Below are 27376 nucleotides of genomic sequence, written 5' to 3' on the forward strand. Positions count from 1 at the left end.
AGCAAAACATAGGGGGTGGGTAGGGAAGGGGGATAAGAAAATCTGGGCATGATTCAGGAGTAAAAGCCTGCATCTTGTTGAGAGTCTTGAGATGCAATGAAAATGTTGGGAATCTGACATACAGTAATAGATATAGGTAGTGCTCAAAGCCATTACCACAGCAAATGGCTCATTTGACCTTGTACCTGTGATTACCTTGCCCATGGGGTGAATTAGGCTGAAGGAAATTGAACCCTTTCTATGCCCAGCTGCTCCAACAAATGTTAGACTGAATTAGGCTGCATTGCTACACCCATTTACCTGGGAGAAAGCCTTGTGGAAATCAGTGGGACTTACCATTGAGTAGACCCATATAGAATTGCAGCGTCAAGTCTCTGCTAGATGCAAAATGAATTTCATGATGCAGAGAGGCTGCAGAATAGCAATGGCAATTCTGCATGTTCAAAAATATAAAACTTTGCATTAATACCTGTGGCATCTTACCTGTTTACTCAAAAGTATGTCTCAGTTGTGCTCCATGGGGGCTGTCCCTCAGTGAGTACACAGAGGATTGCAGTTTTAATACCTCTTAGTAGGGAGCAAATCTCATTGAACTTAATGGGATTTGCATCTGAGCAGACATGTATATAGGACTGCCCTGTAGGCACCCCTAATACGGTTGACACACCTCAGGTGAGGCATGATGATGACATCTTTTACTATGGTAAAATATTTTTATTGCCCATCCCAGGGATGGGGACTCACTGAAGATACATATGTGTTCACAAGCATCCACATGTTTGCACACTCATGCAAAAATAATTCTTTATCCAACTGATTTATAATCCCAGCTGTTTTAGAAAGCCCGGTGTGGGTTTCAATTCTGTTTTTAGTCCATTGTATTGCAATGTACGGCTGTTGTTTATTTTTTAAAGTAATATTATTGTTTTATCTTTTTCGGCCAACCCGCTTTTGAGAAGTTCGCCTCCCTCTTGCAATCAGGAGGCATATAAATTTAATGAAGCAAACAATTAAAGAATATAAGCAAAAGGGGGGAAATGCATAAATAATACGCTTTAATCCAACAAAGCTAAAAAAAACAAAAAAAAAAACAATAAAGGAAGGGGGGAATAAAAAGAGATATTTTGTTCCATCTGTTCTTTGCAATGAGACGATCCGCGAAAGTAATAAGTTTGCCTCGCGACGGCAGCCGTAGTGCGTCAGTGGGAAGGCGGGACACGAGCAGGAAAGGCGGAAGAGGTGAGGCAGCTGCTAGGCTGGATAAAGTAAGGGAGGCTGCCGACAAGGCTCGCCCGCCCGAAGGGTTGCGGGTAATTGTTGCTGTTGTTGTTTTGTGTATGTGTATTCATGTTGTGAGGGTTTTTTTGGGGGGGGGCAGGTTGCGAGTGAGGTTAGCCTATAATCTCGAGGCTTCCGGCGGGATCGAACCCGCAGCTGTCGAGCGTCCAAGGCTCGCGCGCCTCCTGCGTTCCATGGGGACCCCGGCCCCTGCCGTCGCTTCAGGAGACCCCGTGGGAACGGGGCAGCATTGGCGACAGGCGGCCGAGCCCGAGCTGCAGCTGCAGCGCGGCGCAGCGTTATCACATATATATGATTGTTGTTGTTGTTTAGTCATGTCCGACTCTTCATGACCCCCTGGACCAGAGCACGCCAGGCACTCCTGTCTTCCACTGCCTCCCGCAGTTTGGTCAAACTCATGCTGGTAGCTTCGAGAACACTGTCCAAACATCTCGTCCTCGGTCGTCCCCTTCTCCTTGTGCCCTCCATCTTTCCCAACATCAGGGTCTTTTCCAGGGAGTCTTCTCTTCTCATGAGGTGGCCAAAGTATTGGAGCCTCAGCTTCAGGATCTGTCCTTCCAGTGAGCACTCAGGGCTGATTTCCTTAAGAATGGATATGTTTGATCTTCTTGCAGTCCATGGGACTCTCAAGAGTCTCCTCCAGTACCATAATTCAAAAGCATTAATTCTTCGGCCATCAGCCTTCTTTATGGTCCAGCTCTCACTTCCATACATCACTACTGGGGAAACCATAGCTTTAACTATACGGACCTTTGTTGGCAAGGTGATGTCTCTGCTTTTTAAGATGCTGTCTAGGTTTGATATATGATAACATGTGTGTGTGTGTGTGTGTGTGTGTGTGTGTGTAGTGCAGTCTCATTTTATCATCTATCTATACCTGATCATTATTTTGTTTATTTATTAGATCTATAAAGGTAAAGGTACCCCTGCCCGTACGGGCCAGTCTTGCCAGACTCTAGGGTTGTGCGCTCATCTCACTCTATAGGCCGGGAGCCAGCGCTGTCCGCAGACACTTTCGGGTCACGTGGCCAGTGTGACAAGCTGCATCTGGCGAGCCAGCGCAGCACACGGAACGCCATTTACCTTCCCGCTGGTAAGCGGTTCCTATTTATATACTTGCACCCAGGGGTGCTTTCGAACTGCTAGGTTGGCAGGCGCTGGGACCGAACGACGGGAGTGCACCCCGCCGCGGGTATTCGAACTGCCGACCATGCGATCGGCAAGTCCTAGGCGCTGAGGTTTTACCCACAGCGCCACCCGCGTCCCTATACACACATAGTCAGAGCCTCACATAGTCAGAGCCTCGCCGTAAGCTTTGCAGCCGGCCCAAAAATAAATCTAAATATCAAAAGGAGCCCAATTCATTGGATACAACATTTGCAGGCTCAAGCCCTGATAGATTTGGACGTCTTTATGGTGCTGCCCTTTCTCTCTCTGCTACAAACACAGCTGCTCCTCTGGATGGCATCCTAACGGTACTTTTTGAGTGCTTTTTAACAAGAAACTGATCTCAACTGAAAAGTGTTTGGGTAGAATATGCTATATGGGATAGACTGGCAAGATCCCACGCTGGCACGTGCAAGCTAGCACATTTGCGCAGCCCTATGGGATGCAGATGGCACTGTGGGTTTAACCACAGAGCCTAGGACTTGCCAATCAGAAGATTGGCAGTTCGAATCCCCGCGACGAGGTGAGCTCCCGTTGCTCTGTCCCTGCTCCTGCCAACCTAGCAGTTCGAAAGCACGTCAAAGTAAATAGGTACCACTCCGGCGGGAAAATAAACAGTGTTTCCGTGCGCTGCTCTGGTTCGCCAGAAGCGGCTTAGTCATGCTGGCCACATGACCCGGAAGCTGTACGCTGGCTCCCTCGGCCAATAAAGCGAGATGAGCGCCGCAACCCCAGAGTCGGTCACAACTGGACCTAATGGTCAGGGGTCCCTTTACCTTTATGGCAGCCGTAGTTTTCAAACATTTTGGGTGGTGGGCGGGTGTCCCTGGTATTCCTCAAGAAGGACGTCTTTAACAGATTTGTTGAAGGATGCCCATCTTACAGACCTTGAACTGTGATGTGAAGCTGCAAAGAGGATTCTTCTTTAATAAAGAAAGATGTGGTCTTCATAATTCCTTAAATAAAAATGTAGTTTAGGTGCATAATCTTTCATAGACTATTCCAGTTACTGTTAGATGCTGAAATGAATAGAACAAAATTTTTAAGGCAGTTTTTAACCTCAGCTAGCTGTTGTGCATCATTTATAATTACAACCATTATTTGCCTGTGTCTTGCATAGATCCAAACCAGCCTGTCTTCAAAACAAACGAAAACTGCTTGTTGAATCATTAAAATAACAGCTCCAAAAGCAACAGTAGTGTGGTACCTTTTGTCTTGACCTATACACCACAAAATTGTGTGCAGGCTTTCAGGTTCATTAGATTTCTTTTTCAGGCTGGATGTTAATTAAAAGAGAATATAAAAACATGCTGCCTAACAAGATGACATAAGCCCCATGTGTGGTTTGTCTTCCAGTGGAGTGTAGAAGTTGTTGACCCAATTAGGTTAGATTGTGCTATATCTCCACCTGTACAACAAGATCACTGAAATGAAATAGTAACAGGCAGTCTCCCTTTGAAAATATATAAGCTAGCAAGTTATTCACATCTGTCTCTAGGACAAATACTTGTCCAAGATGGGTTGCTTATAAGTGGGGGAAATGGATGTAAGAGTAGAAGACAGCAGGCACGGAATAATTTGAGGGAGAACACATGCTTAAATTCCAGTGTAGCATTAGGTCACACTTCATTAGATTACGACAGCTTTCAGTTTTGTGCTGTGTTGACAGTGAATTACTTTTTGCCCAGCTTCATCTATGGTCACGAAGTCTGTACTGAACTAAAATTTCTCTATAGAGAAGTATACTGAAGAGAAGTATACTTCAGTCGGATTTCCATTAGGAGACAATAAAGTTCTATAGGTCTTCTTGAAACCCTTTGGTATGGAACAGCTTGTCCATATTCCAGAATGCTATCTTTAGAAACAAATAATTAGTGCAAACTGTTATAGATGCATGTTCACTGTCAGGCTTCCTGACATTCACAAAATATGTTGGCCCTGGTTGAAGTTGTTTGAAGGGGCAGCCCAAGTTGGCATGAGTGGATAAAAGAACATAAAAATAGCCCAACTGGATCAGGCGAGTGACTCATCTCATCCATCGTTTTGTTCTCACAATGGCCAGCCAGATGCCTATGGGAAGCCCAAAACAAGATCTTGGTGCAACAGCACTCTCCCCATGTGTGATTGTCAGCAACTAGCATTCAGAAGCATACTGCATCTGATAATGTAGTAGAACCTACTACTAGTAGTAATCATTGATACTTATATCTTTCATAAATTTTCTTAATTCTCTTTTTCACCCATCCCAGTTGGTACCCATTGCTTCCTTTGGCCACAGTGAATTCCATAGTTTAAATATACTACTACTACTACTGCTACTACTACTACTAATTATTATTTGTACTTCGCTCTCCCTGGCCGGAGCCGGGTTCAGATAACATCATATACGGTAAATAACACAGTACAGTGGTGCCTCGCAAGACGAAAAGAATCCGTTCCGCGAGTCTCTTCGTCTTGCGGTTTTTTCGTCTTGCGAAGCAACCCTATTAGCGGATTAGCGCTATTAGCGGCTTAGCGGCAAAGCGGCTATTAGCGGCTTAGCGGCTTAGAAAAAGGGGGGGGAGCGAAAAAAATCGCAAGACTCGCAAGACGACAACGTCTTGCGAAGCAAGCCCATGGAGAAATTCGTCTTGCGAAGCGCCTCGAAAAACGGAAAACCCTTTCGTCTAGCGGGTTTTTCGTCTTGCGAGGCATTCGTCTTGCGGGGCACCACTGTATACATAAAAACAGGCATCAATTAAAATACACCTTAAAATTAATTCAGACAAATTAAAATATGCACTGTGTGAAGAAGTTCTTTTCTTTTGTCTGCCCTGAATCTTCCCATGTTCAGCTTCATTGCATGGTCCAGAGTTTTAGTATTCTGAGATCCAGTAGGAAGAGAGGTAACTCCAACAAGGATCTCGGCTATTTGCCGAGTTTGAGGAATGTGTCATCTTCCTTGGGTAGTAGTTTCTAACAGCACACTGAACATGCCGTAGTTGTGTCTCAAAGCAATGTTCCTGTATTTGGGGCTGTCTTACTCAACGTTTCTATAGTCCTCTATTTAGAGGTGGTTCCAGAGGTTGTGACCTGCTTCTCTCTGCGCTGGCAGGTGCTTCCCCTGTCATGGTGATTGAGAGGCAAAATGGGAATGTGTTAGTGCATCTCGGACCCAAGATTCAGAGCTATCCTGAGGAGTTAATCCGGCAGCGCCGAGGTCACAATGGGCACGTTGAATACCTGATTCGCTGGAACCTGGAAAATGGTACAGGAAGTAGGCCTGGCAGCTGTTCAGCAGAGAGCAGCATGGAGAATTTCCTGATGTGGATGTCGGCAGATGATGCCTATGCCAACTGCCCAACACTCTTAGGCAAGAAGACACCCAAGGAAGAGCGTTCACGCAGAATATTCCCTCCCGATGTCACGTTGGATGAAGCATCTCTTTCGGAGATGAAGGCCGATGTCAGGAACTTAGTGCAGCGGGCTGCTTGGCAAATGGCCAGCACCACAGTCCCTCAGTCCTCCATTCTGAACACCATTCAAGTGCTCAGTGCTTATGCCAGTATTGGCTCATTGATGGGGGTCTTCAAGGAAACGGGTGCCCTCAGTCTGCTGATGAAGATGCTGTGTAACGAGGAGGAGCAGATCCGTCGCAGCGCAGGCAAGATCCTGAGGGCTCTGGCTTCGCACGATGCAGGTGAGACTCAGAAGATTTGTTCTTTTTTAGGGACTGACTCCAGCTATGATGCAATTCCTGTCTAAGGACTACAATAGCCCTTTGTATTTAATACACAGGGTTTTTAAAAATGCAACTGGCATCAGATGGTATGCGTGTACTGATAATTATCAAGATTGCAGCATGCATGAACAGATATTTAATCCTTTCCTCCTGTGCAGCAGTCCTGAAGGAAAGTCCTCCTCTCAAGCTGGTGTTTGCAGACTCTTATTGGTGTCAAGGGTGGGATGGGGGAAAGGTTTCTCCTAATAGAAATACTAATTTTAGAGGAGGGATATTCCTCAGTCCACAGAAGGAGCCAAAAGGGTTAAATTCCCTCCCTGCTTGCTCTGATCCCATTAATTATCAACCTCACCGGGTGATGCTACAAGTCTGGTTTGGACCTAAGGCTTCTAAAGTATCTTAAGACATGTTCTTTTGTAAGTTGCATTAAATGACAGTGCCTAGCCAATGCTTTCGTCATCCCCGTACTGATGTAAACAGACACTATCCTCTCCCCCCCTTAATATCCTATGAAAATTATTTCTTGTTCAGCCTTGGTTAATACTTCTAATAAATGGTTGAATTACTAAAAAAATATAGGGTGACTGTCAGTTATGATTCCCAAAGCCATATTAGGGCACTGGCTTTATTTTAAATGATGAGGAATCCGTTTGCATTTGATGAATGCACCTCACAGTCGCAAAAAGGGACACCCCAGACATTTTCTTGCCTGGAACCTAGTATGCACATTTCTGCCTCGAGCATGAAGAGCTGCTCTGTGTGGGCAGAAGCATTTTGCCAGTCCCACTATGCCATACTTTGGCTTAGAGTAAGGTCATTACTCCCGTCTTTCGGTCCCAGCTCCTGCCCACCTAGCAGTTTGAAAGTACCCTTAAGTGCAAGTAGATAAATAGGTACCGCTTTCTAGCGGGAAGGTAAACGGCGTTTCTGTGTGCTGCGCTGGTGAAGGCTCGCCAGAGCAGCTTCGTCACGCTGGCCACGTGACCCCGAAGTGTCTGCGGACAGCGCTGGCTCCCGGCCTCTAGAGTGAGATGGGCGCGCAACCCCAGAGTCGGACACGACTGGCCCGTACGAGCAGGGGTACCTTTACCTTTACCTTTAAGGTCATTAACTGCTTCCTGACTTAGTTTTTTGTCAAGAGTTAATCCCCTGAGCCTCATTCTGTAAGCTGCTACCTGGAATTGCCTCATTTTATGTATTCTATTGCGTATGTCAGTGTGAAAGAACTGACCCCCCGTCTTACTGTGGAGACGGGAGTTCTGTGAGCAAGAAGATGCTTTAGTACACATGCAAAGGAAGTACCATATTAGATATCTCTGGTTTCAGGAAGCCGAGCCTATGTCCTCTTGTCCCTGAGCCGGCAGGATGGCATTGAACAACACATGGACTTCGACAGCCGCTACACCCTCCTCGAGCTGTTTGCAGAAACAACATCCTCAGAAGAGCACTGCATGTCCTTTGAGGGGATCCCCCTTCCACAGGTATTAACTGACCTAGATGGGGCTGCTTCCAGTACAGGTATGGAGGTATATTCGAGGGGTGTGTGGGCGAGATAATTGTGAAGTAACCTGGAGAGAGGTCCAGCGCCGAGGGCCTTCTGGCGGTTTCCTCGCTGCAAGAAGCCAAGTTACAGGGAACCAGGCAGAGGGCCTTCTCGGTAGTGGCACCCGCCCTGTGGAATGCCCTCCCACCAGAAGTCAAAGAGAAAAATAACTACCAAACTTTTAGAAGACATCTGAAGGCAGCCCTGTTTAGGGAAGCTTTTAATGTTTATTAGGTTATTGTATTTTAGTGTTCTGTTGGAAGCCGCTCAGAGTGGCTGGGGAAACCCAGCCAGGTGGGCGGGGTACAAATAAATTATTATTATTATTATTATTATTATTATTATTATTATTATTATTATTATTATTATTTTATTTATTGAAGGCAGGGGGACAAGGGCACGGAGATCTCCCCATTACTTTATTTATATCCTCTCTATTTGCACGTTCAAGCTGCCTCACAAAATCAGCCTTGCAAAAAGCATCACTAACCCTGAATATGTTTTGGACTGCTGTTCCGAGCCGTCACAGTGAGCGGTCAGGGCTGATGAGAGTTAAAAGTCCAAAATAATTTGGAGAGCTGGGAAAGGCTGATTTAAATCAAGGAACTTTTAATAATGGTCTCCATCAGCAAGGAATAAAAGGCCGCTTTAAATAATGGATGTGAATCAAGTTTACATGGCTATTTCTTCATAGTTCTTCACCTTCTTCCCTGCTCCAGATTCCAGGGAAGCTGCTGTTTTCTCTGGTGAAGCGCTACCTATGTGCCACCTCCCTCGTGGACAAACACCATAGCACCACAGACCTGGGAGGGGAGCATGCAGCCTCTGAGCCCTTCAGTGCATGCTCCGGGGACAGCAAAAGGCTGCAGCGCGAGTTTGACTTCAGCATGGCCATGGCCAGCCTTGTTTCAGAGCTGGTGCAGGCCATGGGCTGGGATCGCGGTTGGCAGTTCTGGACCCTCAGCAGGAAGCCGCCCTGGGCAGCTCAGTCTATCTTCCAGTCCCAGGCTCCCAGTGGCACCACCGTCCTGCCAGCCGCTCGGCTCCCCCAGAAGGAGACTGGCACTTTCAAGCTGCGCTCGGCCTTCCCCAGTCGCAACAGCTACGTGGAGTACGTGCAGGAGAAGTTGGTGCGGGGCATGCGCGTGCGCATGTTGGAAGACTACGAGAAAGTCTGTGCGGGAGACGAAGGCGAGTTCCTTCAGAGCAATGACGGCACGCCACCCATCCAGGTATTGCTGAGTTTGGGGGCAAAGCTGGGAGAGGGGAACATCCTGGCTTCTGGGACCCAGGGGTTGCCGTACCCACCTTTCTCAACCTGTGGGTCCCCAGATGTTGTTGAACTACAACTCCCATCGCCCCTAGCTAGCAAGGCCAGAGCTCAGGGATGATGGGAGTTGTAGTCCAACAACATCTGGGGACCTGCAGGTTGAGAACCACTGCCGTAAGCTATGGAATTTTGATGTTTGGGGATCTCGTTGGGTTTCTGAAGCTGTTCTGGCCTTGGTGGTATGAGCAGCAGAATCACCACTGTGTCAAGAGGAGGGTTTTGTTCTGACTGGGATGGGCCTCTCTGTTGTACAGCCCGGACCCTGAGGTCCAGCACCGAGGGCCTTCTGGCAGTTCACTCATTGTGAGATGAGAGGTTACAGGGAACCAGGCAGAGGACCTTCTCAGTAGTGGCACCTGCCCTGTGGAACGCCCTCCCATCAGATGTCAAGGAAATAAGCAACTACCTGACTATTTCATCTGAAAACAGACCTGTATCAGGAAGTTTTTAATGTGTGGTGTTTTACTGTGGTTTTAAAATTTTGTTGGAAGCCGCCCAGAGTGGCTGGGGCAACCCTTTCAGATGGGTGGCATATAAACAATAAATCATTATGGCTGCTGAATCGTATAAGGGGCAAGGTCAAATTGCTTGCAGGACAAGTAGGCGGAGTCTTCTTCTTTTTTATGTTGGCCCCTGTTTGTTTCCAGGTTTACTGGGAGTCTCTGGGCCGCACATACTGGGTGCATTGGCACATGGTTGAGATCATTGGTTCCTCGGGGCATGCAGATGAGAAAGCCCAAGAAAAGTTAACCAGCCTTACAGCTTCTCTGAGACGGGACACAGGTAAGGCAGTGCTGGGATGCTATAATAAATAATAATAATAATATCTTTTTATTTATATCCTGGTTCAAAAACCAGGCTCAGGGCAGCTAACAACAAATTTTAAAAACTTAGTTGTAAAAGCAGCATAAAATACAGTATAAAAACATGAATAACAATAAAATTCACAGAAATCAATTTAGGGGAAATCCATCTAATATGCATAATTAGATGTTCACCAGGGCTAGCTGGCTGAATTAGTCCTACTTGAGCCAGCGAGGAGGCCAGGGAAGAATTAGCTGTGGGGTCTCAGAGCGGGTAATCTTCATAAAAGGGGAGAGGGAGGGAAGAGAAGGGAAATAAAAGATCAGGCTGAATTCAGATTAAAGGCCAGGCGGAATAGCTCTGTCTTACAGGCCCGACGGAAGGAGGTTAAATCCTTAAGGGCCCTAGTCTCCTGGGACAGAGCATTTCACCAGGTCGGAGCCATCACTGAAAAGGCCCTGGCCCTGGTGGAGGATAGTCTGACTTCCTTAGGGCCCGGGACCTCTAAACTATGGTTATTCATGGACCTTAAGGTCCTCTGTGGGGCATACCACGAGAGGCGGTCCCGTAAATAAGAGGGCCCAAAGGCACAAAGGGCCTACTGTTCAGCTGATCATTCATGGTTCTAATCTCTGTCTTTGAGCTGCGTTCTTGCTGCTTGCACTTTCTCTGTAGGCTTGCTTCAGTCCATTCTTTCCCTGGCTCACTTGAGTCATGAATAGGTGAAATGGACTGTTGAAAGGATATTCCCCTCTCCCCTTCTCCATTATCAAAGCTCAGCAATGAGAGCACATGCTTTGCTGTCAGGAATGGGCTGGATGCTGAGAAGCGAGGTTGGAGGCTGACTTAGGAGAAGGATCAGTGATCTGGCTTAGCCTGTAACAACCAAGAGGCTCGAGGCAGAGGCAGGAGACGCTGCAGGATTGGAGAGTGAAGAATCGGTGCCAGAGGAGGGAGAGAGAGGCCAGGCTGGTATAGGGTCAAGGGCTTCCACACCTCCTCCTGCTGCCCCCACCTCTCCTGCTGCACTGTCTCCCTGGACCAGGAGAGGGTTGCAATGGGAGGAGCAGAGGCAGGTTACACAAAGGCATAGTCTCTGCTTCTTTGTGTGCAACTCGGGGGGGAAGATACATAAGTGGAGGTTGAGGGGGGTGCCTATCTGTCGCAGCAACTGCCTCATCAGCTGCACATCTAGGAGCAGCTGAGAGACGTCAGACTGATGGACATGCCTTTTCCTAACTTGTAGGTGTACTTTTGACAATAAAGAGTTAAATCCTCCCAGTGTGGTATAGTGGTTAAGAGCAGTAGTCTCGTAATCTGGGGAACCGGGTTTGCGTCTCCGCTCCTCCACATGCAGCTGCTGGGTGACCTTGGGCCAGTCACACTTCTCTGAAGTCTCTCAGCCTCACTCACCCCACAGAGTGTTTGTTGTGGGGGAGGAAGGGAAAGGAGATTGTTAGCCGCTTTGAGACTCCTTAGGGTAGTGATAAAGCGGGATACCAAATCCAAACTCTTCTTCTTCTTCTTCTCTCGGCATTCCTTGCCTGACAGCGCAGGCTCCAGGTTCAGCCCCTGGCATTTCCAGTTAAAAGGGTCAGCTAGTAGGTGATCATCATCATCATTTTATTTGTATGCCTCTTTTCCCTAGTTAAAAACAATGCTCAAGGCATAATGACAAAAGTCATAAACAATAAATAAAGCATATAAAAAAAAATTACAACCAAATGGAAAACAATGTCCACATAAGTAAAAATCTAAAACTAAGAATACAGCATTAATATCATAGTTTAAAATGACATACCGTATTTTTCTCCCTATAGGACGCACTTTCTCCCCTCCAAAAATGAAGGGGAAATGTGTGTGCGTCCTATGGGGCGAATGCAGGCTTTCGGTGAAGCCTGGAGAGCGAGAGGAGTCGGTGCACACCGACCCCTCTCGCTCTCCAGGCTTCGCGGACCTCTCCGCAGGCAGCGGGAGCCAGCGCTGGGCTCCCACAGCTTGCAGAGAGCTGCCTGTTTGGGGGCTGGGGTTGGGGGAAGCCTCCCCTGCCCCAGCCCCGCGCCTGGGGGGGAGGAAATAATTTTCCCCCTTTATTTCCCCCCCAAAAAACTAGGTGCGCCTTATGGGACGCAAAAATACGGTAGGTAAAAAATAACAGCAATTAAAAAACAAAGGCAAAAGGCCTCCCACCCGCCTTCTTGGATTTTCCCATTCCCACGGCCATATTGGAGCAGTTCTATCAGTCAAGTGTCAGGAATGCTGAGCAAGATGAACCAATGGTCTGGCTTGTTACAAAGCAGCTTCCCATGTTCCTTCCTATATATGGCATCAGAGATTACCATATTTTTCGCTCTATAAGACGCACCAGACCACAAGACGCACCTAGTTTTTGGAGGAGGAAAACAAGAAAAAAAATATTCTGAATCTCAGGAGCTAGAACAGCAAGAGGGATTGCTGCGCAGTGAAAGCAGCGATCCCTCTTGCTGTTCTGGCTTCTGGGATAGCTGCGCAGCTTGCATTCGCTCCATAAGACGCACACACATTTCCCCTTACTTTTTAGGAGGGAAAAAGTGAGTCTTATACAGCAAAAAATACGGTATTTCTCTGGCTTTGAATTCATTGAAGCCTTGGACTCAAAGCTCATCTTGCCCCTGAGCTCAGTGCATGGCCTTAGGACAGTCAGTCGCTAGGCCTAAGCTTCCCATCTGTATTATGGAGATGAGAATACTGGCTTACCTTGCACAAACATTTGTTTCATTATGTTAATTTATTAAATCTATACCCTGCCCTTGCTCTCAAAGGAGCCCAAAGACGGCACTTGGAAGTGTCATTATATAACAAGAAATTCAGTTGGTTTCCCATTTTTTCGTTACATTTCCTTTCCTTCCCCTTTGACCTGTCCATTAGCAGAGCCAACCTATATCTGCTTACCTGGGAGTAAGCCCTGTTTAACTCAGCAGGACCTACTTCTGTGTAGGCGCACCTGTAGGAGTGTGTTATAGTGTTAAAGTTGCTTTGTGGGGTTGGAAAAAAATGGCTGTTTCTTCCACCTGGACCAGGTTGCTCTGCAAGGGGATTTTTGCTTTGAGGACAGCATTTAAAACGACGTTCTCTTGAGAAGCCATAAAACACCCCTCTGTTATTTTGTGCTCACCTGCAAGCTAATCAGGCAACGTACCACAAACCACTTCGGGGCCTGTACTCAGCGCCATACCTGACAGATCATATGAAGGAGAAGTCTGAGACTCTGAGCCGGGCAGAATGGTGGGAGCTCCTCTTCTTCGTTAAGAAGCTAGAACAGCAGGAGCAGCAGGAAGTGGTCCAGCTCATCCAGCAGAACGAGAAGGTAAAGGGCTGGGAAGAACCATAGAATCATAGAATCATAGAGTTGGAAGAGACCACAAGGGCCATCGAGTCCAACCCCCTGCCAAGCAGGAAACACCATCAGAGCACTCCTGACATATGGTTGTCAAGCCTCTGCTTAAAGACCTCCAAAGAAGGAGACTCCACCACACTCCTTGGCAGCAAATTCCACTGTCGAACAGCTCTCACTGTCAGGAAGTTCTTCCTAATGTTTAGGTAGAATCTTCTTTCTTGTAGTTTGGAACCATTGCTCCGTGTCCGCTTCTCTGGAGCAGCAGAAAACAACCTTTCTCCCTCCTCTATGTGATATCCTTTTATATATTTGAACATGGCTATCATATCACCCCTTAACCTCCTCTTCTCCAGGCTAAACATGCCCAGCTCCCTTAGCCGTTCCTCATAAGGCATCGTTTCCAGGCCTTTGACCATTTTGGTTGCCCTCCTCTGGACACGTTCCAGTTTGTCAGTGTCCTTCTTGAACTGTGGTGCCCAGAACTGGACACAGTACTCCAGGTGAGGTCTGACCAGAGCAGAATACAGTGGCACTATTACTTCCCTTGATCTAGATGCTATACTCCTATTGATGCAGCCCAGAATTGCATTGGCTTTTTTAGCTGCCGCGTCACACTGTTGGCTCATGTCAAGTTTGTGGACTCCTAGATCCTTTTCACATGTACTGCTCTAAAGCCAGGTGTCACCCATCTTGTATTTGTAGTGGGAGATTCATTTAAGGTAGGAATGAGCCGGTGCCTCTCTTATTTCTGTTGCTACTCCCTGTTCTGAGTCTGGAGATGTAAGATGTCAGAAGGAACAATGTATCATGTATGGTGGGGATGTGAGAAAATCAAAATGTTCTGGGGTGGTATTCATGAAGAATTAAAAAAGATGTTTAAAACAACATTCAAGAAAAGACCATAATAATAATAATAATAATAATAATAATAATAATAATAATAATTTATTTACTTATTTATACCCCGCCCTTCCTGGTTCAAAAAACCGGGCTCAGGACAGCTAACAACAAATTTAAAACACTTAATTGTAAAAGCAACATAAAATACAGTATAAAAACATGAATAACAATAAAATTCAAAGTTCAGAAATCAATTTAGCATTAGATAGTCACCAGGACTAGCTGGCTGAATTAGTCCTACTTGGGCCAGCGAGGAGGCCAGGGGAGAATTAGCTGAGCGGGTAATCTTCATAAAAGGGGAGGGGGAGGGAAGAGAAGGGAAATAAAAGATCAGGCTGAATTCAAATTAAAGGCCAGGCAGAATAGCCCTGTCTTACAGGGCCGACAGAAGAAGGTTAAATCCTGAAGGGCCCTAGTCTCATGGGACAGAGCATTCCACCAGGTCAGAGCCATCACTGAAAAGGCCCTGGCAGAGGATAGTCTGACTTCCTTAGGGCCTGGGACCTCTAATCTATGGTTATTCATGGACCTTAACGTCCTCTGCGGGGCATACCAGGAGAGGTGGTCCCATAAATACGAGAGCCCTAAGCCACAAAGGGCTTTAAAGGTCAAAATCAGCACCTTGAACCTGACCCTATACTCCACTGGGAGCCAGTGCAACTGGTAAAGCACTGGGTGAATATGCTCCCATGGCAGGGACCCTGTGAGGAGCCTTGCTGCAGCATTCTGTACCCACTGGAGTTTGTGGGACAGTTTCAAGGGCAGCCCCGTGTAGAGCGAATTACAGTAGTCAAGCCTGGAGGTGACTGTCGCATGGATGACTGTGGTCAGATCAGGGCAGGAAAGGAAAAGCATTTCTTCTAGGTGTAGTGACAAAAGACATCCCCAATAATAATAATAAGAGTTCTTATACACGACAGCTGCTGCCAGGATTCTAGTTGCAAAAAACTGGAAGGGGTCTCTGTACATCAAATCTTTCTCTCTGTATTTCAAGCTGCCAGAGCTAGACGAAGAAGGCCTGATCCCGCTGTCTGTCTCTGTAGAGCTAGCTCAGAAAGTGCTGCAGTTCCTGAGCAGGCGCTGCCAGGACAACCCCCAAAGTGACCTGCGCAGCTCCCACGTCTATCTCAAGTATTCCTCCAGCGAAGGAGGGACAGATGGACAAAACGTGGACCTGGCCCCTACAAAGTGTGGCAGCCTTTCTAAAGCCGTGGCATCCAGAAAGACAGAGGAGGACTCGCTGTCTACCGAAGCGCCTTCTCCAGCTCCATCCGCGAAAGAGAAAACAGACACTCAGCTGGTTCATGAGCTCCTCAGAGTGGAAGGACTTTCTTACCCAGACACGCTGGATGGGAAAACCAAAGGTAAGTAACTGGCAGACACTGGGACTTAATTTTGCATTCAAGAGACTTCGCCTTGGACCGAACTAGATGTAATGGCAGGAGCCACCTAAAACGAGAGACTTGTATTGAGTCCCCCTCGCCCTCTAGAACATTTGTGTAGCTGAGCTTGTCCCATCACAACATTTTGTATTTCCCATGAGGGCAGAAAAGCAGAACATAGCAGCACAAGGGAAATTTTTTATCGGGCTTCTGGAGAGAGGCCTACTTTTTCCCGCAGCAGCAACCTTGTGTTTCTTGTCAGGTCTAGCTCGGTCTTTCTTATCCAAAGTGTGTGCATGGGAACCAGTGGGAAGGTGGTGTGCAAGACTCATTTGCCCAACGTGGGGCTTGAACCCACAACCCCGAGAACACAATCAAGTTTCTGGTTTGATAATAGCCTGGGTAGCTTCTTGTCGGGGGAAAAAGAAATGCTAGGGAAAGCCTCTAGGGACAAAAAGGTTTTGTGTGCTGTGGGTGACTTGGAGGAGGAGCAAGCAGGTGCGAGGATGCTGAGAAGAAACTGACTGAAGGACCGTTGTGCTGATAGAGCTGTTGATCAGCTTTCTGCAGTGTGAAGCTGGTCGGGAAGAAGAAGAGCACCATCGAGCAGCTCTCTGATGCCTTGGAGATGATCCAGAAGCCCAGCTGTGACGCCGAGCAGCAGATGGCTGGTCTCAGATTCGCCATCAGCATCTTGGAGGAAGAGCTTGAGCGAGAGAGGCAAGAGAGGCATGTTGTCAGGATGGAGTGTGAGCTCTCCAGAAGGTCAGTTCTGGTCTCCTCGTTCTTTCTTTTTTAATATCCACTGCTTACCACAGGCTCTGGGCACAGGAAGGAAGCTGATTCAGGACATTCTTCCATCTAGCTCAGTAACATCTACACCAGGGTCAAGGCCTGTTTTTGATGGTCCTCAGTAACATTTGACACCCCACCCCAGCAGGGTTAGAAACTCAGATATATAGGCCCTACCGGAGAAGAATGGCAAACCAGGCTGATGGATTATACCAAGATAGCAAAACTGACTGGAAAACTGAGAAACCAAGAGGACAAAATCTTTATGAAAGAATAGGAAAAAATTATATGTTACCTAGGAGACCATTCAAAATAAATTAAAAAATTGTCCAGTAGCACCTTAGAGACCAACTAAGTTTGTTCTGGGTACAAGCTTTCGTGTGCATGCACACTTCTTCAGATACACATTTTTTATTTATTTCGACTGCGTCAGACCAACACGGCTACCTACCTGAATTTAGGAGACCATTGTAAGCAGATGGAAACAAAGGCAGGATTTTCTCATGTGTAGTGTAAATATTACCGTGGATAACATGGTTTGATATTATGGTTTGATATAAATTCCTCCCCTCACTAGGAGGGGGATTCCGCAGCTGGGGAACCACCACTGAAAAGGCCCTGTCATGGGTCAGTACCGCCTGGACAGCACCTCTCCCTCCCAGAGTTGGCATCACCAATTTATTGACAAGTTATTTTCTGTTCAGTAGCAAGACGTATTTGCCTTGCCTGGTTTTGTGTGCTTGGGGCCTGGTCTCCAGCCGTCTGTTGAGGGGCCAGGCTCCTGCGATGACTTGCCCCTTCTGCTGCCCACAGGGAGAAAATGGGGAGGTTGCTGGTGGAGCTGCTGAGTCATCGAGTGGAGGAGAAGCTGGTGATGGTGTTGGCACTACAGATGCTGTCCCGGTTCATGGCCAAGTATGACTGGCGGGTCCTCTTTGCCCTCAGAGGGGGGCTGCGCTCCGTGCTACAATGCATGCAGAAGCACTCCATGTCTGCATCAGTGCAGCAGGCTGGCTTAGCGGTACGTTTCCTGTCGTATCCTGTATGGTTTGGGTGCAATGTAATTTCATGAATGTGCATTGCAGTGGTTTCCAGTTGCTGGTCTGCAGCACGTACCCTTCAACTGCCCAGTACTTTCCATTTCTGGCCACCATGCAGATCATGTGACTCGGGTGGGAGCGCAGCCCAGAAGTTGTGTGTCCCATTTTGCGCTGGGACATGTTTTGGAGGGTATCATGGCACCATTCACATAACACAACCAACCACAGAGATATCAACGGTTTCAAAAATGTGCGTGGGGGGGGGGGGAGCAAATCCATGACTTTTTGAAAAATGAGATCGCTAATTGGAAACCACTGGTCTACTGAATTTACAGTTCGCCACTCCTCTCTCTGCTTTATTCCTTGCCATTCAGCCGCTGTCTTTGTCCCCCAGGCATTGAAGATACTGTTGGGAGCTGGGAACTGTGAGCTACCAGGAGGCTGTGACAAGCACTACCCTCTGAAACCCTCAGATGCCCGGGCAATGCAAGAGCTCTTCACTGGCGTTGGTCCTGCTTCCAGCAAAGTCCCTGGCAATTTGCTCTGCGCCGTCCCTGCTTCGATCGAGAAGATGCTGAACACACCTGGGTGAGGTTCAAGGGGGAATCTGGGCGAGGCAAAGGAGCGTTCGTATCTGACGCTTTCAAATTATAAGGAGGAGGGAAATTTATAGAAGGAAAATGAGAAAGGGAAGAGAGAGGAGATATAATTTTAAAACTTCAGTAAAAATTGTATGAATACCATACTTTTCCGTGTATAAAACTAGATTGTTTTCTTTTAAAATTATCCTAAAATGGGGGTCATCTTATACATGGATAGTGCATAGGGTGGACGTTTGATTGGTTGCTGCCTTGGCTGTCATCGGCTATTGAGTGTGTTACTGGTTGCTGCCTCAATGGCTGTTGTTGATTGGCTGACACTGCAGCAATTGAGGGGGCAATTGACAGCTTCTGCCAGTGAGGGGACAGATGAGAGGCGGATTTTTGGACGCAAGTGGGTGATTTTTGGCAATCCCCCCTAAAACAAGCTAAACAACCCTGGGCAATCCTCTACAAAAAAATTGAGTCTTCCAAAATAGGGGGCTTCTTATACATGGGGGCATCTTATACATGGAAAAGTATGGTATTTATCTTTACTCTGAGGCTAAGAAGAGCCCAGACCAAGGGGATCTTTCGTTTCTGTTGAGATTTTGGAGGGAAGGTTCACTTCATCTTCCTTGAATATGAGGCTCCTAGCTTTCCGGGGCTGGAAAATCCTGTATGAGCCTGAGTTCTATTCTGCCTCATGGAATTATAGACTTGAAAGGGACCTTTTGAAGGTAATTTAGCCCAATCCTCTGCTGATGCAGCAAACCCACTATGACACCCCCGAGAAGCGGCTGTGCAGCCTCTGCTGAAGACCCTCTAAAGAAGGAGAGGCCCCACTTCTTTCCCGCAGCCTCTCAATGCAGGTTCCCTTTGCCTTCTTCCCCCAGGGCCTCGGCAGCAGTTCGGAATGGGCTTCTGGTGCTCAACCGATTGATCGACTACCACAAGGGTCTGGCGGAGCAGCTGGAAGACTGGGACCTCCATGCAGTCCTGCAGAGCTGCTGCCAAGCCGGCCAGAGCTCCAACGAGAGGCTGGCTCGGATAGTGCTTAGCCGCTTGGCTGGACGTAAGCTGCCCCTGAGCCAGGAGAATGCAGGTATGACGTGGCTGAGGCTTTAAGGATGGATCTTGGCTGGAGGGTGAACGCTCTCCATTAGCAGCAGTATCTCTGTGCTCTCCTTCCTTGTGGGCCTGAAGACGTTTGGGCCACGAGGGCAGAGCCAGTGTGGTGTAGTGGTTAAGAGCGGTAGTCTCGTAATCTAGGGAACCGGGTTCGCTTCCCCGCTCCTCCACATGCAGCTGCTGGGTGACCTTGGGCCAGTCACACTTCTCTGAAGTCTCTCAGCCCCACTCACCTCACAGAGTGTTTGTTGTGGGGGAGGAAGGGAAAGGAGAATGTTAGCCACTTTGAGACTCCTTAAAAGGGAGTGAAAGGCGGGATATCAAATCCAAACTCCAACTCCTCCTCCTCTTCTTCTTCTTCTTCTTCTTCTTCTTCTTCTCTCTGTGGCACAGGACATTTCTTCCTTTTGACTTCAATTTGTCACACACGGATGCTACCGCGCTGCCTTAAATTTTCATTTTTCAGTAATGTTATTTGTGGCTTAGGGCCCTCGTATTTACGGGACCGCCTCTCCTGGTATGCCCCGCAGAGGACCTTAAGGTCCATGAATAATCATAGTTTAGAAGTCCCAGGCCCTAAGGAAGTCAGGTTATCCTCCACCAGGGCCAGGGCAGTCCTACTAATGTAAGCTGTTTATTACAATTGCTTTTCAGATAGTTCAAATATTTACTCCAGTCTTCTAAGAATCTCTGGACCCGCAGGTTTCAAATCCTTCCTGTTAATTTATCTAATTCTGCATAGTCCACCCCAGACAGATACTTGAATGTGTATTATGCAATAAACCAGCATTGCTCGTGCCCTGAAGGCAGGAGTTCTTTTTTAAAAATTAAAAAATTAAAATGGGTTGTATCCAAAGTAGTGCTGTGTGAGCATTTCGTCAGCACAAGGATTTCTATTTGCACAAGAGAACCTTCCCCTCTTCCTCCGCATGAAGGCCCCCCCCCAAAAAAAAATCTGTGTTAGGGGTTCCCACAACCCTCTGGGGCAGATTTGGAGAGGGTGCACTGGGTGGTAATCCTTGCACTGACAGGATGTTGAATTACCACCCTTTGGTTCCAGGAGTTAATAAGGTTTCTGAAAAGATAAAAACAAAACAACTTCAGGGCAAGGGAGTGGCACCCTCCCTGTGGAACACCACCTCCCCTTCAGATGTCAAGGAGATAAAGAATTACACAACTTTTAGAAGACATCTGTATCAGGAGGTTTTTAACGCTTGGTGTTTTTATTATGGTTTTAGTTATGCTGTAAGCTGCCCAGAGTGCCCGGGGAAACCCAGCCTAATGGGCAGGGTATGAATAAAATTGTTATTGTTGTTGTTATTCAAGAGCAAAGTTCTAAGCTCTGCCCTTCAAAATGTCTTCCCTCCCCAACCAACCAGTCTCTGCAGCCTCCTTTGGCCTGAAGGACATCGATGTTCCCAAACTGCTGAGCAGTCTGCACACCAGCAGTGTTTGCAAGGAGATGGTGATGGCTCTGGAGGGCTGCATTTGTGGCCAGGGGGCCTTCCCCGTAGGAAACAGCTGTGAGCTTCTGGCCGACGTGCTTCTGCTCAAAGACTTGGTGCCACTGGGATCTGAGAGGGACGTACTGCTGGGAACTTTAAGGTATGGCTCACGTACTTCGATGGCGGCTTGCCATGTTGACCCAAGAGAGTTGCACTCACCCCAAAGGCTGAGAGCCCATCATACCTTTCTCACCTTGTAAATGGGGCAAGGTCGGAACTTTGCAAAAGCAAACACAGAATTTGGGGAAATGGATGAGAAGTGTACAAGTCCTTCGCAACCATTTGGAAACAGGCAAACAAACAACAACAAAAGCCCAACCAATCAGAATGTTTAGTTGAGCTCTCCAATCATTTTGTGACTTTTATAGGCGCCAAACGTTATTTCAATGGGGAATGCAGACACCAGGATAAATCAACAAAGCACGCTGACTGCTTTAAAAACCTGACACTTTCGCAACCAGGGGGAAATGTGCCGCGATGCACGGCATGTGCAGAGTATTGCCATTCCTTATCCCAAACTAGAACTCCAGAGAGAGTGCCAAGCTGTGCATGTGAATAATAATATGAAGGAGATTAATAATATAAAGGAAACCAGAAGCATGAAAGAAAGTAGAGAATGCTTTTGGGTGGTTGCAAGGCAGTTAGCTATTGCATCGCAAGATTATTGTTGGCAGGGTCTTGTGTTGTAGTCTGGAGCGATCACTTCGGAGGAGCTCAGTTGTTGCTTTTAATGTGTCTCTTTTCAAAACTTTCCCTCCTCCTCTTCTTTCTTCTTTGCTCCAGGCTTTTGAACAAGTTCCTGGACAGTTCCTGGGAAGACTCAGTGCCCTGGCATAAGTGCATTGAGTCTTGCTTGTCTTCCATGAGTGCTCACCTAAATGATCAAGAGGTAGGGAGGAAGAATCGGTGGGGAGGGAGCTGGGAGGAAGAACTATTGAAGCATGTTCTGTGATCCCGTTTCATACCTTGGAGATGTTCTATGGAATTTGTAGAACAGACGATGATTATTTAAACATAACTTTCCCACTAAAAGTAAAAAGTCCACTTAGTGCCTTCTTTTCCTACGCTTTTTTGTGAACAGTGATTTTTTTAAAGAAAAAGTTGATCTCAGCATTTTTATGCAAACTACTTACTTGTTGTTGTGTTTATTTATTTTTTTAAATACTGTTATCAATTCCTGATGTGCTTTTATAGTCTTCCCTTTGCCTGCAGGTTGTCCAGGAGTCCATTGAGTTCCTTCATCACTTGGCAACCCTGGACAGAGACTGTGCTGTTTCCATGTGCTGCCTGCGTACTGAGGAAGCCTTGGCCAAAGTCGTGGAGAAGCATGGCTCTGGTCTCCCACGGGTGACGGAACTGAGGGACCTCGTGAGCAAGTGCGAGAAGTACGCCGGCCTGTATAAGAAGATGACTGCCAGCATCCTGGCTGGTTGCATCCAGGTAAATCCCGGTACCCTTTGTGGGGGAATCTAGCTTGGGAGCGCAGGCCAGGTGGAGCAGAGTCGCTTGCAGATTCAGTGCTGTGTTGAGCATTGGCTGCATTGCATGGAGGAGAAGAAGAAGAGTTTGGATTTGATATTCCTCTTTATCACTACCCGAAGGAGTCTCAAAGCGGCTAACATTCTCCTTTCCTTTCCTCCCCCACAACAAACACCCTGTGAGGTGAGTGGGGCTGAGAGACTTCAGAGAAGTGTGACAAGCCCAAGGTCACCCAGCAGCTGCAGGTGGAGGAGCGGGGAAGCGAACCCGGTTCACCAGATTACGAGTCTACCGCTCTTAACCACTACACCACCACTGGCTCTCTACACAAACTTGACCACAAATTTTACTCTTTTTCTAAAGCGATGAGAGGATTCAGCTGCTGCTCTTCAAAGTGAGCTTGTCAAACAGGTACTCCCCTGTGCCATTCTGGGGCAGTCCCTGGTGCCTCAGGTTCGTGAGGTGGTCTCCCAGCTGCTTGATGACCTTCACCTCTTCCTCCAGGAACTCAGACTCCAGGAAGTCACATAGATGAGGGTCTCCCTTTTCTGTTGCCAGCTTGTGCAGATCCAGCAAGGCCTGGTTCACCTTTTTCTCCAGCTGCAGGGCAGACTGGAGGGCATCCAGGCTGTTGCCCCACTCGTCCTTCTCTGGCTTCTTGAGGTCCTTCAGCAATATGTGCCCCCCTTTCTTGTTCTGGTACAGAGGAAAACCAGGCAAATGAATTAGGGAAACAGGAAGAAATGTCGTGGCAGCTTTGCCTTGGTTTTGGTCATTGCTGTCCTGGGCTTCTTTGGGAGGAAGGGCAGGATAAAAATTCCATAAGTAAGGAAGGAGTCATCCTCCCCAAACATCTTCTGAGTCCCAGGCTTCTTCCAGCTCAGTTGGTACAGCTTGAGACTCTCGATCTCGGGGTTGTGGGTTTGAGCCCTGTGTTGGGCAAAAGATTCCTGCATTGCTTTCAATTGGACTAGATAATGCTTGTGGTACCTTCCTAGTCTACAATTCTATGTTTCTATGATTATTATTATTAATAATAATAATAATAATAATAGAATAATAAAATTAATAATAATAATAATTTAATTTATGAATCACTTCCTATGACCATCCTGTTGGAAAACGCCCTGGGGTGCCCTTGCAGCCCCCGAACTCTGAGCATCCTCCGGTATGTGCAGCTCTGGAAAAGGCATTTCCCTTCTTCTCCAGTGCGCTTCAGCAACATATATCAAATGATATCTGCACACTAATCGTCTGGCATAACAGCAAGAAGCGTGAGACATCGTAGAGCTAACCTACGTATTTATTTACACACTATGTACAGACATAGGATTCATGGCGTCCTCTCTCTCCAGCTCCGAGAGAGGAAACAGACAGAAGTAAAAGCAAAAGTACAGTACAAATAGTACATACAGCGGAAGAGATGTCTTCCATTCCCACGCTCTTCCCAGACAGGCATGTGATTCACACCAATCTCATCTGCAGCATCGGAGGCGTGAAATACTAACACATCTAACCTCTGCTTAAAAGCCCTCAAGGAAAGAGAGTCCACCACCTCTCATGGGAATCTGTTCCACTGCCGAACAGCGCTTCCCGTTGGAAAGGTCTTCCTGATCTTTAGCTGGAATCTCCTTTCTTGTGACTTGAAGCCACTGGTTGGAATCCTACCCTCCGAAGCAGGAGAAAACAAGCTTGCTCCATCTTCCACGTGACAGCCCTTGAGATATTTGAAGATGGCTATCATATCTCCTGTCACTTTTCCAGGTTAAACATACCCAGCTCCTTCGACCATTCCTCATAGGGCTTGGTTTCCAAACCCTTTGTTATCTTGGTCACCTTCCTCTGCACACTCTCCAGCTTCTCAATATCCTTCTTATGCTGGTCTACTGGTACCTGCACACCTTGAGCTTCCATAAAGCTAGCTCTGCCTTCTTATTGCCCTTTGATACGTTGGTGTCTCTTGGTGTCTCTTCTACTTCTTTCTCCTCTCTCCCCGCTCCAAATGCACAGGTGGTTCTGGGTCAAATAGAAGAACACAGGCAGACGCACCAGCCTATCAACATCCCATTCTTTGATGTGTTCTTGCACAGTCTTTGCCAAGGTGAGTGTCCTTTGAGCCTTCAGTTCTGTCAACGTCTCATTCCTTTTACGGCTCTGGCCATTTGTACCAAGCCCAGGGTCATTTCTTCCTTGTTCAGGCTGCAGCACGGAGGTCAAGGACGACAAGTGTTGGGAGAGGGTGGAAGTCTCCTCCAACCCGCAGCAAGCTGGCAAGCTGACGGACGGGAACCCCAAGACCTACTGGGAGTCTAATGGCAACAGCACCTCCCACCATATCAACATCTATATGCATCGTGGAGTCGTAATCCGGTGAGTATACACAAGTAGGGACCTGTGGGGAGATGAGATCTGGGGCTTGGGTCTGATGGGGAAAGGGCTTTTCTTGCCGTCGTAATAGTTGAGGGTGGGAAGAAGAAGAAGAAGAAGAAGAAGAAGAAGAAGAAGAAGAAGAAGAAGTAGAAGTAGTTGAAGTTGTTATTTATACCCCACCCATCTGGCTGGGTTTCCCCAGCCACTCTGGGCGGCTCCCAACAGAATATTAACAACAACAACAACAACAACAACATAAAGCGATAAAACATCAAACATTAAAAACTTCCCTAAACAGGGCTGCCTTCAGATGTCTTCTAAAAGTCAGATACAGTGGTGCCTCACAAGACGAAATTAATCCGTTCTGTGAGGCTCTTCGTATAGCGGTTTTTTCGTCTTGCGAAGCAAGCCCATTGACAGTTTAGCAGATTAGCGCTATTAGCGGTTTAGCGGCTTTTAGCGGATCAGCTGATAAGCGGCTGATCAGCGGATCAGCTGATAAGCGGCTTAGGGCTTAGGAAAAGGGGGGCGGGGAAGGGAAAAAACCCCACAGGAACTCGCAAGCCATTTTCGTCTTGCGAAGCAAGCCCATAGGGAAATTCGTTTTGCGAAGCGCCTCCAAAACGGAAAACCCTTTCGTCTAGCGGGTTTTCCTTCTTGCGAGGCGTTCGTCTTGCGGGGCACCACTGTAGTTGTTTATTTCCTTGACATCTAATCGGAGGGCGTTTCACCACTACTAGAAGGCCCTTTGCCTGGTTCCCTGTAACCTCACCGCCAGAAGGCCCTTGGCGCTGGACCTCAGTGTCTGGGCAGAACGATGGGGGTGGAGACGCTCCTTCAGGTATACAGGACCGAGGCCGTTTAGGGCTTTAAAGGTCAGCACCAACACTTTGAATTATGCTCGGAAACGTACTGGGAGCCAATGTTCGCATTCTGGATTAATTGCTGTTTCCAGGTCACCTTCAAAGGTAGCCCCATGTATAGCGCATTGCAGTAGTCTAAGGGGTGGCATTTCTGCCAGTTTGCTCAAAGAGGTCTGTTTAAAAAAATAAAAATAATCCCCATTGGAAATGCCCAGCTGAATTTTCTCCTTTATTCTGTGGGTGTTTTGTAAGACACTCAGTAATAGGTCGGTAAAAGGGCTGCCTCTTCTCATATAAACCACCTCATATAAACCAGACTCTGCTTTCATCATCTGAGGCCCTTCTTCATGTGAAGTCTGAAGGGCGGCAACACAAGAACAGGCATTTTCTGCAGTGGCTCTTTGTGGAATGCTCTCCGCAGGGAGATTCGCCTGGCTCCTTCCTTACATACCTTTAGGCGCCAGGCAGAAACATTTCTCTTCAAACCAGGCCTTTGGCTGATTAACATTCCTTGCCTTTAAAATGTGTGTAGTATGTTTCCGAGCACAATTCAAAATGTTGGTGTTGACCTTTAATGCCCTAAGTGGCCTTGGTCCTGTATACCTGAAGGAGCATCTCCACCCCCATCATCCAGCCAGGACCCTGAGGTCCAGCACCAAGGGCCTTCTGGCGGTTCCCTCCCTGCGAGAAGTTGAGGTTACAGGGAACCAGGCAGAGGGCCTTCTCGGTAGTGGCACCTGCCCTGTGGAACGCCCTCCCAGCAGATGTCAAGGCAATAAACAATTATTTTACTTTTAAAAGACAACTGAAGGTGGCCCTGTTTAGGGAAGTTTTTAATGTCTGATGCTATATTGTTTTTAATATTCCGTTGGAAGCCTCCCAGAGTGGCTGGGGAAGCACAGCCAGATGGGCGGGGTATAAATAATAAATTGTTGTTGTTGTTGTTGTTGTTGGGTTTATTTGTTGCTTTAACCCTGTATTTTACGAACTGCCCTGAGATCTTGTGATCTCTTGTGGCGTATCAGTCTAATAAACAAACAAACAAACAAACAAACAAAATATGTCTATCATAATTTTATGTTTAATTCTTGGCTTTCTCCCCTGCCAGATGAATTTAGAAATATCCTTCTTCCACTCCCTGAAGCAGCCTGCATTATTTACAGTTGGTATTGATTGGAATAAAAACAGCATCCTGGGCAATAGATTTATTTTGATAGCTGAGATTCTGCCAAGCAGGGAGAGCTCCATTCTCTCCCAAATCTCCAGCTCTTTCTTAATCTCTTGCCACAGTTTAACATAGTCATTTTCAAATGAGTTGAGATTTCTTGCTGTGAGCCAGAGGCAGCATTAAGATAAACTTAACAGTGTAAATAAGTTTTGATGGAAGTAACAATGGAATACTGAATGGTTTAGTTTATATAAGAATATGCAGGGATTTATGCTATGCAAAATGAACCATGGAAAGAGAAGAAGGGAAGTCATTGATATTTTAAGCTTGTCTAAATGAATATTCTAAATTGGAAAACAGAAAATTTTATACAGATAAATAAAACAAGATGGTTGGATGCCCAGGCACAGAGAGCCAAGTTTCTTGTTGAGCCAGGAATGTGTGAACATGTTGGTTCTTGTGGAACGAGGCAGACGTGCTCTCCTGCCTTCTTTGAAAAGCTCCCAGGCTCTCAATAGGGAGCCTGGTTTTTGCTCTGAAACCCCTGCTCTCTCCCTGCACAGGCAGATGTCTCTGTTGGTGACCAGCGAGGATTCCAGCTACATGCCAGCGCGTATTATGGTCATGGGAGGGGAGAGCGCAGCCAGCGTCAGCATCAAGCTCAATACGGTCAGTGCTTCAGCCTGAAAGGTGCTTCTGTGGCTAGAGACTCGAGAGCATCAAGCTCTTCCCTGTGCCACAGAAGGGTTCCTGGCTCTGAGACACACACCACACTCGACAAGGTTTTGCCTTTGTTGGCACAGCTTCAAGGGGAAAGGACTGTAGGCTAAGTGATGGAGAATGCATGCCTTGCCTTCAGAAGGCTAGTCTCTGGTTCAAAGGAGGAGTCATCAGGCGATAGGAAAGACCTTTGGCTGAGAGCTGCTAC

General features: G+C 47.2%; 1 protein-coding gene across 5 annotated transcripts in view; it reads left to right on the forward strand.

Annotated features, from left to right (window-relative positions):
* Positions 1–1185: 1185 nt before the first annotated feature.
* The window catches only part of LOC309337717 (cullin-9-like), a 33872-nt gene continuing 7681 nt past the window's right edge, over positions 1186–27376 (forward strand). The window contains exons 1-17 of one of the 5 annotated variants that reach the window (XM_081854430.1): positions 1186–1239; positions 5561–6145; positions 7514–7668; positions 8450–8962; positions 9708–9843; positions 13026–13210; positions 15135–15504; positions 16083–16287; positions 17128–17335; positions 17749–17942; positions 18829–19037; positions 20443–20668; positions 21352–21457; positions 21781–22008; positions 24058–24148; positions 24246–24417; positions 27012–27117. In XM_081854430.1, the coding sequence (XP_081710556.1) occupies positions 5575–6145; positions 7514–7668; positions 8450–8962; positions 9708–9843; positions 13026–13210; positions 15135–15504; positions 16083–16287; positions 17128–17335; positions 17749–17942; positions 18829–19037; positions 20443–20668; positions 21352–21457; positions 21781–22008; positions 24058–24148; positions 24246–24417; positions 27012–27117 (3675 nt within the window). In that variant the 5' untranslated portion in view covers positions 1186–1239; positions 5561–5574. The other 4 variants (XM_081854431.1, XM_081854432.1, XM_081854434.1 and 1 more) reach the window with 4 other exon arrangements.

This window comes from Podarcis erhardii (genome assembly GCF_964252035.2).
Source record: "Podarcis erhardii genome assembly, chromosome: 3".
NCBI classification, from domain to species: Eukaryota; Metazoa; Chordata; class Lepidosauria; order Squamata; family Lacertidae; genus Podarcis; species Podarcis erhardii.